A 15,793-nucleotide genomic window follows, 5' to 3' on the forward strand; every position below is an offset into this window, starting at 1 on the left:
GGGAGGGGAAGTGCCCGGCCGGCAGCTGGGGTCCGGAGGCAAGGGGGCTGCCTGAAGCCCATAGCGCTCGGGCAGCTCGGCTCTTAAACAGAGCCAAAGAGTCAGGGGAGGAGCAGAGCCGCCACGGGAGAGGAAGTGCCTGGCTGGCATTTTCCCGGACATGTTTGGCTTTTTGGCAATTCCCCCCGGACGGGGGTTTGAGTGCTGAAAAGCCAGACCTGTCCGGGATAAAGAGGACGTATGGTAACCCTAGTAGCGGCGGCCAGCACATCCCTCGGCCTGCACCCCTTCCCACAGCCCCCATTGGCCAGGGACAGCAAACTGCGGCCAGAGGGAGCTGTGATCTGCCAAACCTGCAGACGTGGCAAGTAAACAAACCGGCCCGGCCCGCCAGGGTGCTTACCCTGGCGGGCTGCGTGCCAGAGGTTGCAGATCCCTGACCTAGAGGAAAAAGAGAAACTTTTCCCTACCAAACTTCAGAACAGTGCAGCAGCTTTGTACTAAAGTTCTTATTGCACAGACTTGTTAAACATCTTTGTGAAATTTCTGCTGAAAGGTGGGTGCATGTACACGAAAACCTCTTTATACTGCCTATTGCTGATCAATTCAAAAATACACACCGGATGAACGTTTTTCTTTCTGAAATAGAATGTGTATTAGGGTAGAGTGGGATACTTGTGTGACAGATTTATGTTACCTGTCTGCCTGGGGCTTTAGGTGATCAGGCTGAGGCCGCAGGATTTTTAGGGGAGGTGATGAAAGAGCAAATGCAAATGTTTACAAACATCACACAAATACATGATTATTAAGGCTAAGGCTAGTCAATGTCTAAAGGCATAATTTAGAGAATCGTGTGCTAATTATTAATGCAACACATTAGGACAAACTCTCAGACAAGTTTGTATTTGCACCTTAATTACTATCTTGATACATGACTATTACATTGTCTGCTTACCAATGAATAGAAAGCACAAGCATTTGCGTTATTTGGGGGGTGTTAACCTTTCTTATGGCCCAATTCATTTTAGACCTACTGATCTAGTGAGAACTAAGATATTGCGTGTTGGGAGATCAAGGGGTCTGTCAAATACACATTGAGAGTCTAGGGCTCAGCTCTGCAGTCTTCATTAATAGTTTTATTAGAATGGGAGTTTTTTCTGAATAAGACCTTCAGGATCAGAATGCTAGCCATTACTATTAACATTTTTCCACATCTGTGTGGTGATAGTGCCTACAGAATATGTTTTCCCCCTACTATATGTAATACAGAAAGTCAGATATATACAGCAACTGGCACACATACTGTAGGGTGCTCAAGGACTACATTTTTTGCACTATATGTAAAGCTATTAAAATTGAGATAGAAGTATTTGACCTGAATTACATTACTGTATACTATATATAGCAATATTATAGATATGAATTACAAAATATACCTTTCCTCAATTATATAGGCTTAAGGGGTAAAAATCTACAATGCTCTGACAACATCAAGAATATATAATTAATATATGGAGATCTACCCATCTCATAGAACTGGAAGGGACCCTGAAAGGTCATCAAGTCCAGCCCCCTGCCTTCACTAGCAGGACCAAGTACTAATTTTGCCCCAGATCCTTAAGTGGCCCCCTCCAGGATTGAACTCACAACCCTGGGTTTAGCAGGCCAATGCTCAAACCACTTGTTTCCCCTGTTTAGTAGGAAGAACAAAGAATCGGTGACTTGTCAAAGCAAGACACTGACCCAAGAAGTCAAAAGAATAAGAAAAGTAGAGTAGGAAAGGAGGATTTCAATCAGCTGACATGACTGTGTTATGTCATGTCTGAGGAGCTAGTCACTAAAAATATAACAAGCATTTTACACAAAGCAATGGCTATGAAGACAAGATGTTATGATGGTAATTTGTATACATTCTTATACGATAAATTACTAAAGTGCAAAGTATGCTAAATTTAAAGCCACTCTACCTTTGGCCCTGCCCTTTACATTCCTCTTGAAGCAAGTGTGTCCAATAAAATTGTGCCTTGCACATATATCCCTAATCTCATGTGAAAGACATCAAACTAAAATAGGAAGACATTTACTGGCATTAAGACCTCATACTGGTTTAATGCCATTAGTTGGTTATGATGGAGAAAAAAAATATACCAATTGAGAAATATTGTAAGAGGAAGGAAAAAAGGCAAATACTGCATTTCCCAGTTAGTTACATTTTAAAACTGTATATAGGTAAATTGGGATACCTTTATGGCCAGAGCTAGATGGAAATACAAAGTTTACAAGATTTTGGTGAATAAAAATTACCTCTATGTCTATCCAGACCCTTTTGGATGAAAAGAAAAAGTGAGTGGTGGCTTCTATACGAAATGTGATAAGTAAGTGATTATACCAGACACTGCACTACACTATCAGTTTAGTTCATCCAGCAGGATCAATGTTGTTTAATTCTGAGTATTTCCCAAGCTCAAGATTGCCAACTCTGCCTCACTGTACAGTAGTGAACAAGCATCTATAAAGGACTGGACTGACACCTTCAAACCTATTTATGGCAAGTCTGAACCCTGGTTCTCTCCATATTTCAATCCATTTAAAATAAAAACTACAGTTCTCATTGCAGTGGTCTGTAGGAGAGCTAGCATTTTACATGTTTTGTATTTACATTCAGAGATAGAAACCCTTATAAATGTAAATTTGAATTTAAATTGAAAAACTTGTGTTACTGTACTTTGTATGTCTGGTTAAAGAAGAAAAGCCTACGTTTTCCAATACACACATTTGTCATGATAAACCCCTCCATAAAAATGCCCAAATAAGTACACATCAATTTCTACTTATGGATCTCCAGATCAGTTCAGGTCTGTATGTTCTTGTTTTTCTTAATAGAAGAATTGATTTTAAAAACCGTTTAAGTTAACACATGCCATAGTTTTTTAATGCCATAAAATTAAACATTTCAAAACAAAGCAAAGGACAGCAAATTTAAATAGAATTATTGGAACATTCATTCTGATTCTGTAATGAGCTGCCACATGGAGCCCCAGGGAAGTCAGCAGGGCTGTGTCCACACTGCAGCTGGGAGCACATCTGCCAGTCAGGGTAGACAGATTCACACTAGTTCGGCTGGAGCTAGCATGCTAAAAATAAGTGTGGATGTTACAGCTGTGGTAGAGACTCAGGCTAGCCACCCAAGCTCAGACGCAGGGGGTCGGGTTAAGACCCCGAGCTACTGCCGAAGCCACATGTTCATACAGCTATTTTTAGCACACTAGCTGCAGCAGGTGTTTCTATCTGGGTTAGGAGGCTCCCTTCCCGCTGCAGTGTAGACATACCCTTGAACTCCACCCGGATGCATTGACTTCCCCGCGGTTTGGAGCCAATGTTGTTACCACCATTTAAAGCCCTGTTAGTGTGCATTCTTCATAGGAAAATAAACATTAATGTGCTACAACCAATTGATATTTTTTTCCCTTACAACTAAACCTAGGTCATACTGAGATTCAGAGGGAACAAATTATGGTTTGGATATTCAGCTAGTTTATTACACACTGAAAGATTTCTTAGAGGCATAAGCATCCAGGTTATGAAATTTGGATTTGACTTCTGTCTGTGATAAAGAGATTAATGCACATGGATGCAAGTTCCTTTAAAAAAAAAAAAATCACAGCACTTCCTGATGAACAAAATATTTGTTTAAATTTTTTGGCCCAACCCTTACTGTTACCGATCCCCCCCCGATTTTTGTCACAAGACAGTATTTTCACCACTACCACAAGAAGATATGCCAAGCGGGAATCAATCACACAACTTAATCCTTTAATAAAATACTATGGTATGTTTATTTTAATAAAAAACTTCATTGTATTTTGTAGACACTAGAGGCTCTATACACCAGAAATTAGAAAAGTCACAAAGTTGCAAATCTGGTTTCTACGTCTAGTTTGAGGTATTCAGCAAGAAACCTGGCTCTGCATCTGAAGAGTCTTTCCATAAAAGCCCAGTTGGAGGTGGAGATTTCATTTAAAGGAGTCCTTTTACCCACTATACAACTCTATATCCGATTGACAAGGGCAAAAAATTATGGTCTAGGTATACTTAATCCTGCCTCAGTGCAGGGGGTATGGCCTCTTGAGGGCCCTTCTAGCCCTACATTTCTCTAAGACCACAGAAGCCTCCTCATCCCAACTCCCTCTTCCACAACAGTGATCTACTCCTTCCCCACTGAGGTAAGCCAGATGCCTGAATTCATTCTGATGGAATGAGGAGTGTTCCTTCTCCAGCCAGGGAAACACATCCAATTAACATTTTTATCTGATCTTCGAAGGTAATTAAACCGAGATCAGCAATATTTCCTTTAGTGGACAACAGCAGTGTCCTGCATTCTAACTTCTAAATAGGAGGGAAAAGCAAGAACAACAGTATGTGGACCAGAAATCTAAAGCTGAGGTTAAGGAGAAATTTGGCCTCTTGACCCCGAATTTGGCTTAGTACGTGGCAAGCAACAGAAGCGAAGGGAGTCTAGAAGAGTCAGCATTCATGGAAAATTATTTCTGGTGAAGAGATATCTAATCTTATATCTGGAACAGAGTTTTTGGGAGTTTTGTACAATCATCTGCATTCCTTATGTACTACAAGCTTTCTCTGGAGGGGGGACAAATTGCTGGGATTTATTTCTCAGATAACTGCTTTGAATTCAATATTATAAATCTTTTCTAATGAAGCAGAGCTGTAATGCTAACAGAGTCACTCGATTGTAAAAACTGCCCGGGATATTTTAATTAGTTATGTTTTCTTTTTCAAGTGGAAAATTGTTTTGTAAAATTCCCAAGGAACAGTTTTGCAATTACAGAACTTGTAGAAAAATCTATGTAGCAATGTATTCTAAAGTGCTTCTTTACTTCTCAGCTACTTATCAAAAATTAGACTGGTAGATCTTTTGTAGAAGCACAGAGATTCCTAACCGCTCAAGTACTGGTAGGTGATTTCTGATGTAGAAGAACCCTTCACACATTTTGTTTAAACCAATGATATTTGCTTTGACAACTGTAGTGAAATGACGTAAGTGCAGTCCACCTTTTTTAAAACATGGCCTTACTCTGGTTTATTTATGCAACATTATTACATCCTTTAAAAGAAGTAGTTTACTTCAATTCCAAATATAGGGATTAAATAATACACATAAAAAGCTGTAATTCAGTGAAGCTATTGCCTATTCACCCTGAAATAAAATAGTCTTATGATTGAACTGATGCAAAATTCCTTCCAAACACCTTTGTTTTATTGGCAAAGTCATTTAAGGTCACTTTTGCTTCCAAGACCATCATCTTCCATGGTTTCCACTGAAGGAGTTTTGCTTTGTAATGGCTTGTGGTTCCACAGTGTTTTGTTAATGAACAGCCTGCTATGAATATACTACTGTAGTCACTAAATTGAAGATACTGCCATGAGAAGTCCAGAAATTACAGCTTCCCCCCCCTAAATTTCAGCAAGACAAAATTCAAGTCCCAGTTTAATCTTTATTTTTAACACCATTTTAAATGGCAAAAAACGGCTGCTGTGCTTTTCGGGATGAAGAACTAACACGATGCCCGGTGTGCTTGTTAAATGGTATACAGGTACTGTACTGCAAATGTACCAAACATACAGTGTGGAAAGGCATCTACAGGCACAGCCATTTGGATCAGCTACTCCTATGTATATAGTGCAGCAGGATTGAATCTGCGTAGAGAGAGCCACAATTTGGTGGCATATAGCAAATGAGTGCATGTGTTTGGGGTTGGTTTTTGTTTGTTCTCAGAAGGCATGATGATAAAGCATCCCAAACAGCAAAAGACAAGCATCTCCAATGTTGTTCTCATTCCATCAAGTAGTAGTTTTCAGTGAAAGCCGGCTATTATTGCTGAGATAGTAAAGCACTTCGATTGGCCTTCATCTTCTCCAGCCGTTTCACTAGATGGCCATTGCTAACTTCAAGCTCTTCAGTTTTATCCAATGCAGAGCGAAGCTGGAAGGAAGAAGCAAAGGAAAAGCCATCACTAGCTGTTGAAATGTTTTTCCTTTCCCAAAGAATGTGGTTTGGGTGTTTTACCAACACTAATTCTTTCTGATTTCCATATTGCTGCAACCTCATTACAAGAACAACCTCATTACAAGAATGATGGATTTTCAACAAGTGCTGACAAATTAAGCAACTGCCTGCACCATTACTTTGAAAGCCACACAGTGCATTTTATTCATAAGACATTTTTCCAAACCAACATGACTCAAATTTGGACCATCCAAGTGTGATGGTCTATACTATTATGGTCACCTCTTTTACAAGACTATGATAACTTCTGTACGAAGTATGACTTGTGAGGTATCATGTGAAAAGTCATAATCTGCTGAACATTATTATCCCATTTAAATATGTATAGCAACACTATATGTAAAGTTATGAGATTCTACTGTATGATTGTTACTGAAATATGTTATAATTCTGGGTAACACCCACAAAGCAGTTTTTCGAGACAAAGAGACACTGGCCCCATGCAGGTGTTAAAAATAATGAGATACTTATGTGGCCATTCTCCCACAGGGAGGGGGGAGGTGTGAATAAGCAATTTCCATTGCATCACAGGAACATTTCAAACCTCACATCCACAACAGACTGTCACCATGACTTAGCAAGGATATTTTTAGCACAAGAAATTAAGTTATAAAGGGGAAGGAAAATGCTGGACTTCACCTCTCCTTCTCCCATCTCTCTGATCAGGACATTAATGAATCTCAAAGAACTGAACTAAGGAGGGAGTGGTCCCAGGCTGCAAAGAGACCCAGCATGTGAAATTGACAGTGTATGGTGAAACGAAACCTTTGCTTTTAAGTTGTTAGCTTTTTACGTGAGGTTTTAGCTGGCTTATTATTCTTTTATTTTCTTTTGTAACTAAATCCCAACTTTTATGCATTATCACTTGTAATCACTTAAATTCTATCTTTCTATAGTTAATAAATTTAGCTTATTGTTTTATCTTAACCAGTGTGTTTGGATTAAAGTGCGTGGGAAACTCTTTTTGGGATAAGCCCTTTCCTTTGATGAAATTATGGACTTTCTATGAGCTTGCATTGTTCAGTAGTGTGCTGGACAGTACAAGATGCACATTTTTGCTGGAAAGTTTGGGACTAAGAATTTGTGGGTGTCGCCCTGTATGTAATTAATGAGTGACTGGTCAGAGTGCTCATGTATTTAGCTGGGAGTGAATTTGAACGCTGAAGGCTGTGTGAACAAGCCAAGAGTGGATGTTCTGACAGCACAGCAGCGAAAAAGGCACCCCAGGCTAGAGTTAAGGGGACACTGCTGTTCAACTCTCACATTCTACCCTGGGGAATTTCACATCAACTAAATAGCTTGAATTTCAGAGGTGCTGAGCAAACCTCATTCTCTCTCAAGTCAATGCAAACTCCAAGAGGAATAATGTGTGTTCAGCACCTCTGAAATTCAGGCCATTTACTTAGGTGCCTGAAGATTATTACATTTGCTTACTATATATTTATGGTAGCACCAACTTCCCAAACACTCATGAAGGATAGTTTCTGCTCCAGCGGTCTCACACTGTAAAAACAGACAAGTAGAGAGTGCTTTGGGGAAAAGGACCAGGAACATCAATAAGCAAGTCATTGATTCATTATAGGCAGCATGGCGGAAATGGGTCTTTTAAGAAGGCCTTATGTCGATAGAGTAGAGGCTCTGTGGATGAGATCAGTGAGGTTGCACCATGCAGAAAGCGCCACAATGAAGGCGGCACAGAGGTTATTGTGTAAGAAACTGACAAATGAGCAGACAAGGGCTAGAGTACTGGTGGACTGGAGAGGTGGACAATATGAAGCTTGATAAAAGATAAGTAGGAAGGAGCAGAATTATACAGAACTTTGAAGGTGATGACAAGATGTTTAAATTTGAGGTGATCATGTGTGGGGAGCCCATTGAGGGACATGATCAAAACAACAAGCAAGGAAGACTAGTTCAGTAGCTGCAATGTCAATCAGTGTAAGTGCTTGACTTTAAATTTAGACTTCTGCCAAACATCTAAAGTTGATGGGGGGCCTATCTTCTAGGTCCTTTATTGTTGATTCTATGTCATTGTGGTTAAATGATGAAACACGACCTCTGATACCCCAATGCCAGTATTCCCAGCTTCCCACTAATTTCTCATTTACACATCCTAATAGGGTCAAAGATTTGAAAGTACAAAAACAGAAGCTGTAATTGAGAACTGATTCTTAATGACGTTAATTAAAGGACATGTATGCCAACATTTGTAACTGATTTTATAGTACAAACACCAATTATTCAAGTCTTATGTACGCTGACTCAAATGAACATTTGGATTTGACACTTGTAAATGACACTTTGTCATTGAAGTAGAACTGTACTGAAGGATATGATCCTGGGAAATGAGAGCTCCAGTCTAGTCAGTAGCACCAAGTCTGATACAAGTTAGAGAGAGGTGCTAGGCATTAAGGATGACATTACCCAAGAATCAATTACAGTAATCAGTTCAAGGGAAGCGTGCTATCGTGAGTTGTCACAGTTGCATTTGCATTAACCAGATCTAAGAGTGCTAAGAATCTGGCCAAATCCTTCAGCGCGACTAACAGGAACAATACAAAAGTAGTCATTTACATGGCAACTATTGTGAGAAAAAAAAAGCTTTCAGAGAGGAATCTGCTAATCCTCTGTAGAAACTGAATTTGCTCATCTATAATGTAACGGGAAATTACCTCTCTTTGGAGTTTGCGTTTCTCAGCTTTCAGTTCATCTTCTATTTTTTCAGCATTTTCAGCAGCACTTTTGTATCGAGCTACTTGACCCTCCAACCGTATTACCTAAGGTTAAAAAGCAAGTATACCATTAAGAACTGTGTACAGGTAAAAACTTCTAATCCTCTCTTTCCTTTGGCAACCCCGTGAAGTTGGGAGTCTACACTGTGGTCTTATTAAAATGAAGGGCATGTTCTGAGAAAAACTATGCCACAGGGGTGTCAGTTACTGGCATTCTTCTCTAATACTCTACCAACGATATGGGGAAATGTTTCAATGTATTAAAAAAAAAAAATGTAACTTACCTACCCCGAAAGTTAAACAGGGCAAACTTCTCTACAACCAGTGACTAAGTAAGGCCATTCTTTCCTCTCTGAAGAATAACTGTGTTGCTGACTTATGCAGGACAAAAGGCATAATGAGCAGTGATACCCAACTGTGTTATGCGTGACTCATACTCCACACCATTTGCCTCCAGCCAGTCAAGAACTGCAGCTATCTGGATATGACCACATTCTAAAGTGTTCTTGTATTTTCAAAATGGTGTTAATACAGATCCTTGAAGTTGATTGTTGTTTTGAACTCTACATTTATAGAAGAATATTTCCTATACATAAATGAAAGCATTTCCAGTCTGTGTGAACACGAGATAGCTCTGAATCCCTAACAATCCTTTCTTCAAAGCTTGTTACAGCAAACAAGACTAAAGGCTTGCCTACACTGCCTCAGAGGTTGGACTACAGAGTGTGAATAGCAGTGCACACCAAATTGTTGCACTGTAACTCCCCTATGTGGATGCTGCGAGTACTAACAAAGGTTCATAGTTATGTTAATGTAGTACTTTTCAAACAGGACTACCTTTACTCCTGAGGGAAGTCACCACCACTGCACAATGCACAATTTGCACACTATTTTATTTTTTCCCTTAGAATTTGCACTGCAGAGCTGCTGGACCCCACAGAGCCTGGCTCCCAAGCTTGCAAAGAGAGAACACTGCCAAGGTTCCCAGCAGCTGAAGTTCCCAGCATGCCCTGAAGGAAGGTGGTGGTGTGCAGGAAACTCCATATGTGCCCAGGACTCAGCATCAGGCTGTTTTTCCCTCTGGATCCCTGGGCTCTGGGGATGCGGGTGTCTGGCCCCACAGCTGGGTTCTGTGGGGAGGGGGTGTGGGTGTCTGGGCCAGGAGGCCCCACATAACCCCCTCTAACACCTCCCCAAATATCCTCTCCCAGTACAGACCTCTTCAGCATCCCCAAATACCACCTCCAGCACGCTCCAACTGTACCCCCTCCAGCTCCACCTCCCACTCTCCCCCTAGCAGTATCCTCTATTTGGAAACCTCTATATGGTAACCCTATGGGGGCAGGGTGAAAAAACGAGAATCAACTAAAAGACCGCAGGAGCAGAGTTTTCTCCCAAGATGTGCTCAGCTGGCATGTGTGACACACCCAGACTGAGGCACCCAACTGGGTTGTGGAAGGGATTTCTTTAACTCTCTACTCCTGGGGGAATCTTTTGTTGTTGTTTGTATTGCAGACATGCTTGCTGACTGGTAGGCATTTTGAAATAGATTACCAAAATAACTGAAACCGACACGATTATATTGTGTTATTCTGACAAATAAAACATACAGGATTTTAAAATATGTGCAGAATTTTTTTTGGTGCAGAATTCCCCCAGGAGTATACCTTAGTGCGAACTAGAACCTTTCAGTCTGCGCCCGTTGTGTCCAGACGGGAGTTACAGCACTTTGGTGCGCATTGATATTCACACCCCCGTAGTCTGTCCTGCCTGGCAGTGTAGACATAGCCTTAGTTTATCATGGAACTATATTTCTTAGCTGATCACTCTCTCTCCATGTGCAAACTTACATTCTGCTCCAAAGTTGTTATCTCTTGTTCAGACTTTGCAAGTTTAAATTTGAGGTCACTGATCTGTCTGTTGGCGTCTCCTAAAAAAATTACAAATCTGTTATCAGAAATGTAGGAACAATCTGGACAGGGCTCCAGTACGTAAAATGCTGGAGCTTTAAAATGTTGCATTGTTACTATGTGGGGCTGGCTGGTGGGCAGGTGGTTCATGCTCTGTGCTTTGGCATGAAATATTCTGTAACGTTCCCCTATACGTGCAAGTTGGTACGCATACACGCTCCAGTCCCTGTGAGCAGGGAGCGATTCAGACCACATCACGTGACAATTCTAAGAGCAGAATTGGTAGTGTGAAGAGAGTCCCCACCCAGCCCCCTACTTGATAATACAAAGGAGGTTTCTGTGCAGCATAGTCTTTAAAGTGGAAACTGAAATGCTAAAGACACCCCCCTCCTGCACCTACTGTAGAATCTTATCTAACTGCCCGTGGCACTGAAAATTCTCCCAACATAACAAGAATGAATTGAACAAGTGGATAGGCAAGATAGCCTATAAGTGAGAGACTCTCAGAATTCAAGAGTCAAGTTTAAACCAATATTTGCACTGTTTTATCCATATACTGCACTTAGCAGTTTACTCTTTAAATGGAAATTAAGTTTACTTTGGAGATCAATCATGTGCATATCTGTCCCATTCTCAAGAACTTCATCTTCAGACTGTAGATTCTCCATCTTGTCATTCTTCTGCTTCTCTTCCAGTTGTCCTTTTAGTGTTTTAATCTGAAAGTCCCAAAATAATTCATTAATTTCAGTGTCTTTACAGAGAGCAGTCAAATCAATATACAGACTGCCCCCCACGAGAGTTCATTTGGCCAGAAGGAATGTCATACTTAAATCATCTGTCTCACAATATATGTTGTCATAAATTTGTCTCCTACATGTTCCTTTGCAGCACTGTTTAACATGGGAAGTTATTTGGGAAACAGGGTATGGATTCTGGAGTAGAACTAGGACGTAACATTGAGGGGACAGTGTTATTGGTAATGCAGTTTATACTCTGCATGCAAATTAATTTTAAAGAGTCAGATTTTTTTACAACATGAGTTAATGCAGATGAACAATCATAATCCCAAAGATCTCAAGAGAATAATTGATGGGAATCTTTATGCTGCCAAAGAATTTACCATCTATCAGGAAACAAGTCAGCTTTTAAAGTCTGCATATATGCTCTGTCTTGGAATTTTATGATGTATAGTTTCACCATCAATAATTTGGCTCTCATTTACCCAGCTATTATATTCCTATTGCATTTCTCCTCCTAAACTGTACGTTGTGACACAAAAAGATTGTCAGCAGCTGTCCAAGGAGATGGAGGGAATATGAAGTAGGGCTTCCCTCATATTCACAGAAAGCTAAGTTTATGTCATGGAGGTCCTGGAAGCCCCGGAATCTGTGACTTCTAATGACCTCCGTGACATTGGTCACACAGCTAACCAGCCGCTGCCGGCAGCGGGGGTCCCGCAGCAGCCTAGTCTCCGTGGGCGGTGGGGGACCCTCCCGCAGCTGCTCAAGGTGGTGGGATCCCTGAAGTTGACCAGCTGCAACCCCTGAGCTGCCCAGCTGCCACTGTTGGCAGGGGTCCCCCCCCCCCGTCCCCTCAACAGCTCAGCCGCCACATGCAGCAGGGGCCCCACCACAGCTCCCTGTCGCCAGCGGCAGATGGACTCCGGAGCTGCTCAGTGGCCATGCGTGGGGCCCCCGGCAGCTTCCAGATGCCGGAGCTGCTCAGCGGCTGGGTGAGGCCCCCCAGTTCCCCAGCCTCTGCCACTAGCAGGTCCGCTCCCCCCCCCCCCCCCCGTAGCTCCCCTGCCACCGCAGGCAGCAGGGGGACCACCCCACCTCAGCTCCCAGCCCTACAAGGTAGTGGGGGACCCCTCCCAGCCACTGGGATCCCTGCAGCTCCCAGCCAGGACAGGTCATTGCTTCTGTGATCTTTTTGTTTTTTTGCCCATTACCTGTCCATGACTTTTACTAAAAATATCCATGACAAAATGATAGTCTTAATGATAAGCCTTATGCAAAGACAGGCCAGCATGCAGACTGTTTATTGTTTAAAGGGCTGTTTTCTCTGGAATGGTTTTGTTCTAAGCACTTTGCTTTAAGAAGGCTGTCTGCTCACTATTTATCACCATCATTGCTTCCCGAGAGAACAGAACTGCCTGTTGAGATAATCATGTTGAGATAATCAGTTGGGGACTGCTGTGCAAGGCCTAGTCTGAGTAGAAGAAAAGCACGATTCCACTCCAAGAAAGGTGGCTGTGTGAGTCCAGAGACCTGAATGGGGCAACCTCGAAGAGACCAGGTGGGGTCTACAATGCAGTTAGCCCTGTAACATGCAACTAGCTCATTTTGGGAGGAAAAAATCCCATTTGAAATCCTGATGAAGTTTTTTATGAAGATTGTTTTCGAGTGTCTCCTTTCCCGTCTATGACGGTGTTTGGCAGAAATCTGCCTTATACCCATCCCCATAAATGTACCTCCCGTGTGCCAAGCTGACCCCAGCTCCTGTGGAATCCAAACACTGAACACAGGAAGGGAAGCAATAGCAGCGGCATTTCCAGCAGCAGCTGAGGTGCTTTGTTGGGCATTATTGCCTAGGCTCTTTATGTTAGAGGAGTATTTTGTTCTCTTGTAAATCTCCTCGTCACCATGTCGCTTACCAGGCATCCAGCAATACTGAAATATGTGAATTACCTGTTCTAGCAAGGATTCTCGTTCACCAATGAGCTTTTTCAGTCTGTCTGAAAGAGAAAAGAGAGAGCTCAGTGCTGATTTACATCTTTCAGGGTATATATTGTATTTAATCAAAGAAAGAATTGTGAAGGTTAGTGAAACTACGGTAATGATGAAGGAAGTTATGCACGTACCACAGGAAATGAGGTCACAGACAGGACTGGGAAGGGGTTTCAGCCAAAGGAAGTTATGTCATTCTCACTGAGCATGCTTGTCACTTCAGTAGCAGCACCCAGCTGCATGCAAACAGGCTAATCTTCTACTTTAGGTTAGCATGCAAGAACTCTAGGGTCAAACACAACTGCAACACAAAAATCTCACAAATCTTTAACATTTAATATTAGCAAGAGATTCTATACACCTGCAATCATTGCTAATCACATGTTAACATTTTAAAATCTTTACTAACATCTTTGTAACTAAGTAGCTTGGCTACAACCTTTTCTTTCGTTATCTCTAGTAAAACATTTGTCTGTGATATATATATATATTTTTTTAAAAGAAATAAAGTCTGGTGAAGTGGGTCTCTCCATTTTAGTCCTTCAGGACGAATATAAATAGGAGATTGTTGGCTTTGACGACTTGCTGTGTTAGACCTGAATTTTGAAGCAGTAGGGGATCAGTATACAAATACAAGAGAGCACGCTATTTTGCAGAATTAAAAAGATAATTCTGAGAAAAGAAAATTGAAGTAAGTAAACAAACACTAGTCTCTTCCCTTTGCCTCAAAGGGAAACATTTCAGCAGGTGCCATATGTTTTATGCAACAAGTGATTTTATGAACTATGGAGCTACATTACCACCAAGTTTATTTTACCTTTATACTGAACAAAATACATTGAAAAATGTATTCCTTTAGAGCAGCTGAATTTGACCAAAAGAATTTTCCTTTCTACAAGCTGCTCAGTGTTTTGTTTTATACTTATTCTGTAGAGCATATATATTACTTTGTGCTCCCTACAGACAGAGACACAGAGTGGACAGAAGTTGGTCCAGTAAAATATATTATCTCTCCCACCTCGTCTCTCTAGTATCCTGCGACCAACGAAGCTACACCCCCACAGCACTCCTTACAGATACGCAGTCAGCTACATAGAGCTGAAACTATAGGTGCTGAATGTTCAACTACCACATCAGGATCTGGCCTACTAAGTTAACTGCCAACATTAGAAGTTAATTCAGGAAAAAGTTCTTGCATTTCTTAGAGTCTGCAATTGACAACTCACAATCTATTATAGATTTTACTGAATATACGCCCAAGGATAGGATTTGTGTAAAGAGACCTACACTGTAGGTTTTGAATTTTTTAAAAGATGAAGACAGTAGGGCTTTTTAGATCTTATATATGCAAAAGGTCCTCACTACATTATTACCCTTTTTCTTCGTTGACATACTATACTTAACACAGGAAATAACTATGGCATCGCAGATACCAGTGAATGGTAAATGAGAAAATGTTGACTTTTTAAATGGAAGCCTCTATATATGGCAAAGCTACAACTAACAACGGTAACTCGGGATAATGCAGTAATTCATCACTGTGGTGTGCATATCATCACAAAGAGGTCATGCTAAGATTATGAAATTGCACCTTTTTATCTGTGGTGTCTGATACAACATACATATCGTAAGTAACATGACAGTTCAGCAACATTGTACATCTACTGTATGAAACCATTCAGCACTCAGAATTGCCCAAGAAACGGACAGGACACAGGGAATTTCAAGAACACCCATCATTGTGGCAGCCAGGCATCGATGTGAAACCACGTTTTGTATACTTTCTTGGGAAAGCAAAACTTTCCTGATATGAAACTGAAAGTGGGGGTGGAGAGGAAGGGAGGAACGGACGACTACCCACATACGAGACATTGTGGTAAGTCCTGCAAAATAAATAACTTGGTTTGAAACACATATGCATGTGCGTATACAGTGGCCGAAAAGCAAAGGGAGGTGGAGAGCAGAATACCCTGCTTAAAGAGAAAATAGAGGAAAAATGGAAACAAAGCCAAAGAATAGAAGAGCAAGAAAAAGTATTTCAAGGCTGGAGACAGGGTTGGAAGCCAAACATCAGAAGAAGACCCAGAAAGCAAACTGCTAAAGAATGAGGTTTAATTTAGGACAGCCCCACCTGCCAAATGGTCCATTTAATTCTGGAAGCTAAATTAACCATGCACACATATATACATATAATTATTACACAACTACCACAGTATTTACAGTATGGTAAAATATACCTTTTGTGTTTGAAATATATCTGCAGTGTCCAGAATGGAAGCAATTGTCATAGTTATTTTTAGAGCTGCCCTTTGCATTTTTGGGGGCATTTGCAAGGCA

At 41.2% G+C, this 15,793-nt stretch overlaps 1 protein-coding gene across 3 annotated transcripts in view; it reads right to left on the reverse strand.

Moving 5' to 3' along the window:
- Nucleotides 1-5,499: 5,499 nt before the first annotated feature.
- LRRFIP1 (LRR binding FLII interacting protein 1) overlaps nt 5,500-15,793 on the reverse strand; it is a 111,413-nt gene continuing 101,119 nt past the window's right edge. For 2 of the 3 annotated variants that reach the window (XM_034785489.1, XM_034785490.1), the window contains 5 exons: nt 13,418-13,464; nt 11,326-11,443; nt 10,668-10,747; nt 8,758-8,862; nt 5,500-6,001 (listed from right to left, as the gene is read on the reverse strand). In XM_034785489.1, coding sequence (XP_034641380.1) covers nt 5,891-6,001; nt 8,758-8,862; nt 10,668-10,747; nt 11,326-11,443; nt 13,418-13,464 — 461 coding nt within the window. In that variant the 3' untranslated portion in view covers nt 5,500-5,890. The remainder of the gene's footprint in view (nt 6,002-8,757; nt 8,863-10,667; nt 10,748-11,325; nt 11,444-13,417; nt 13,465-15,793) is intronic. The other variant, XR_004647656.1, reaches the window with a different exon arrangement.

The sequence above is a fragment of the Trachemys scripta genome, chromosome 11 (assembly GCF_013100865.1).
Source record: "Trachemys scripta elegans isolate TJP31775 chromosome 11, CAS_Tse_1.0, whole genome shotgun sequence".
Classification (NCBI taxonomy): domain Eukaryota; kingdom Metazoa; phylum Chordata; order Testudines; family Emydidae; genus Trachemys; species Trachemys scripta.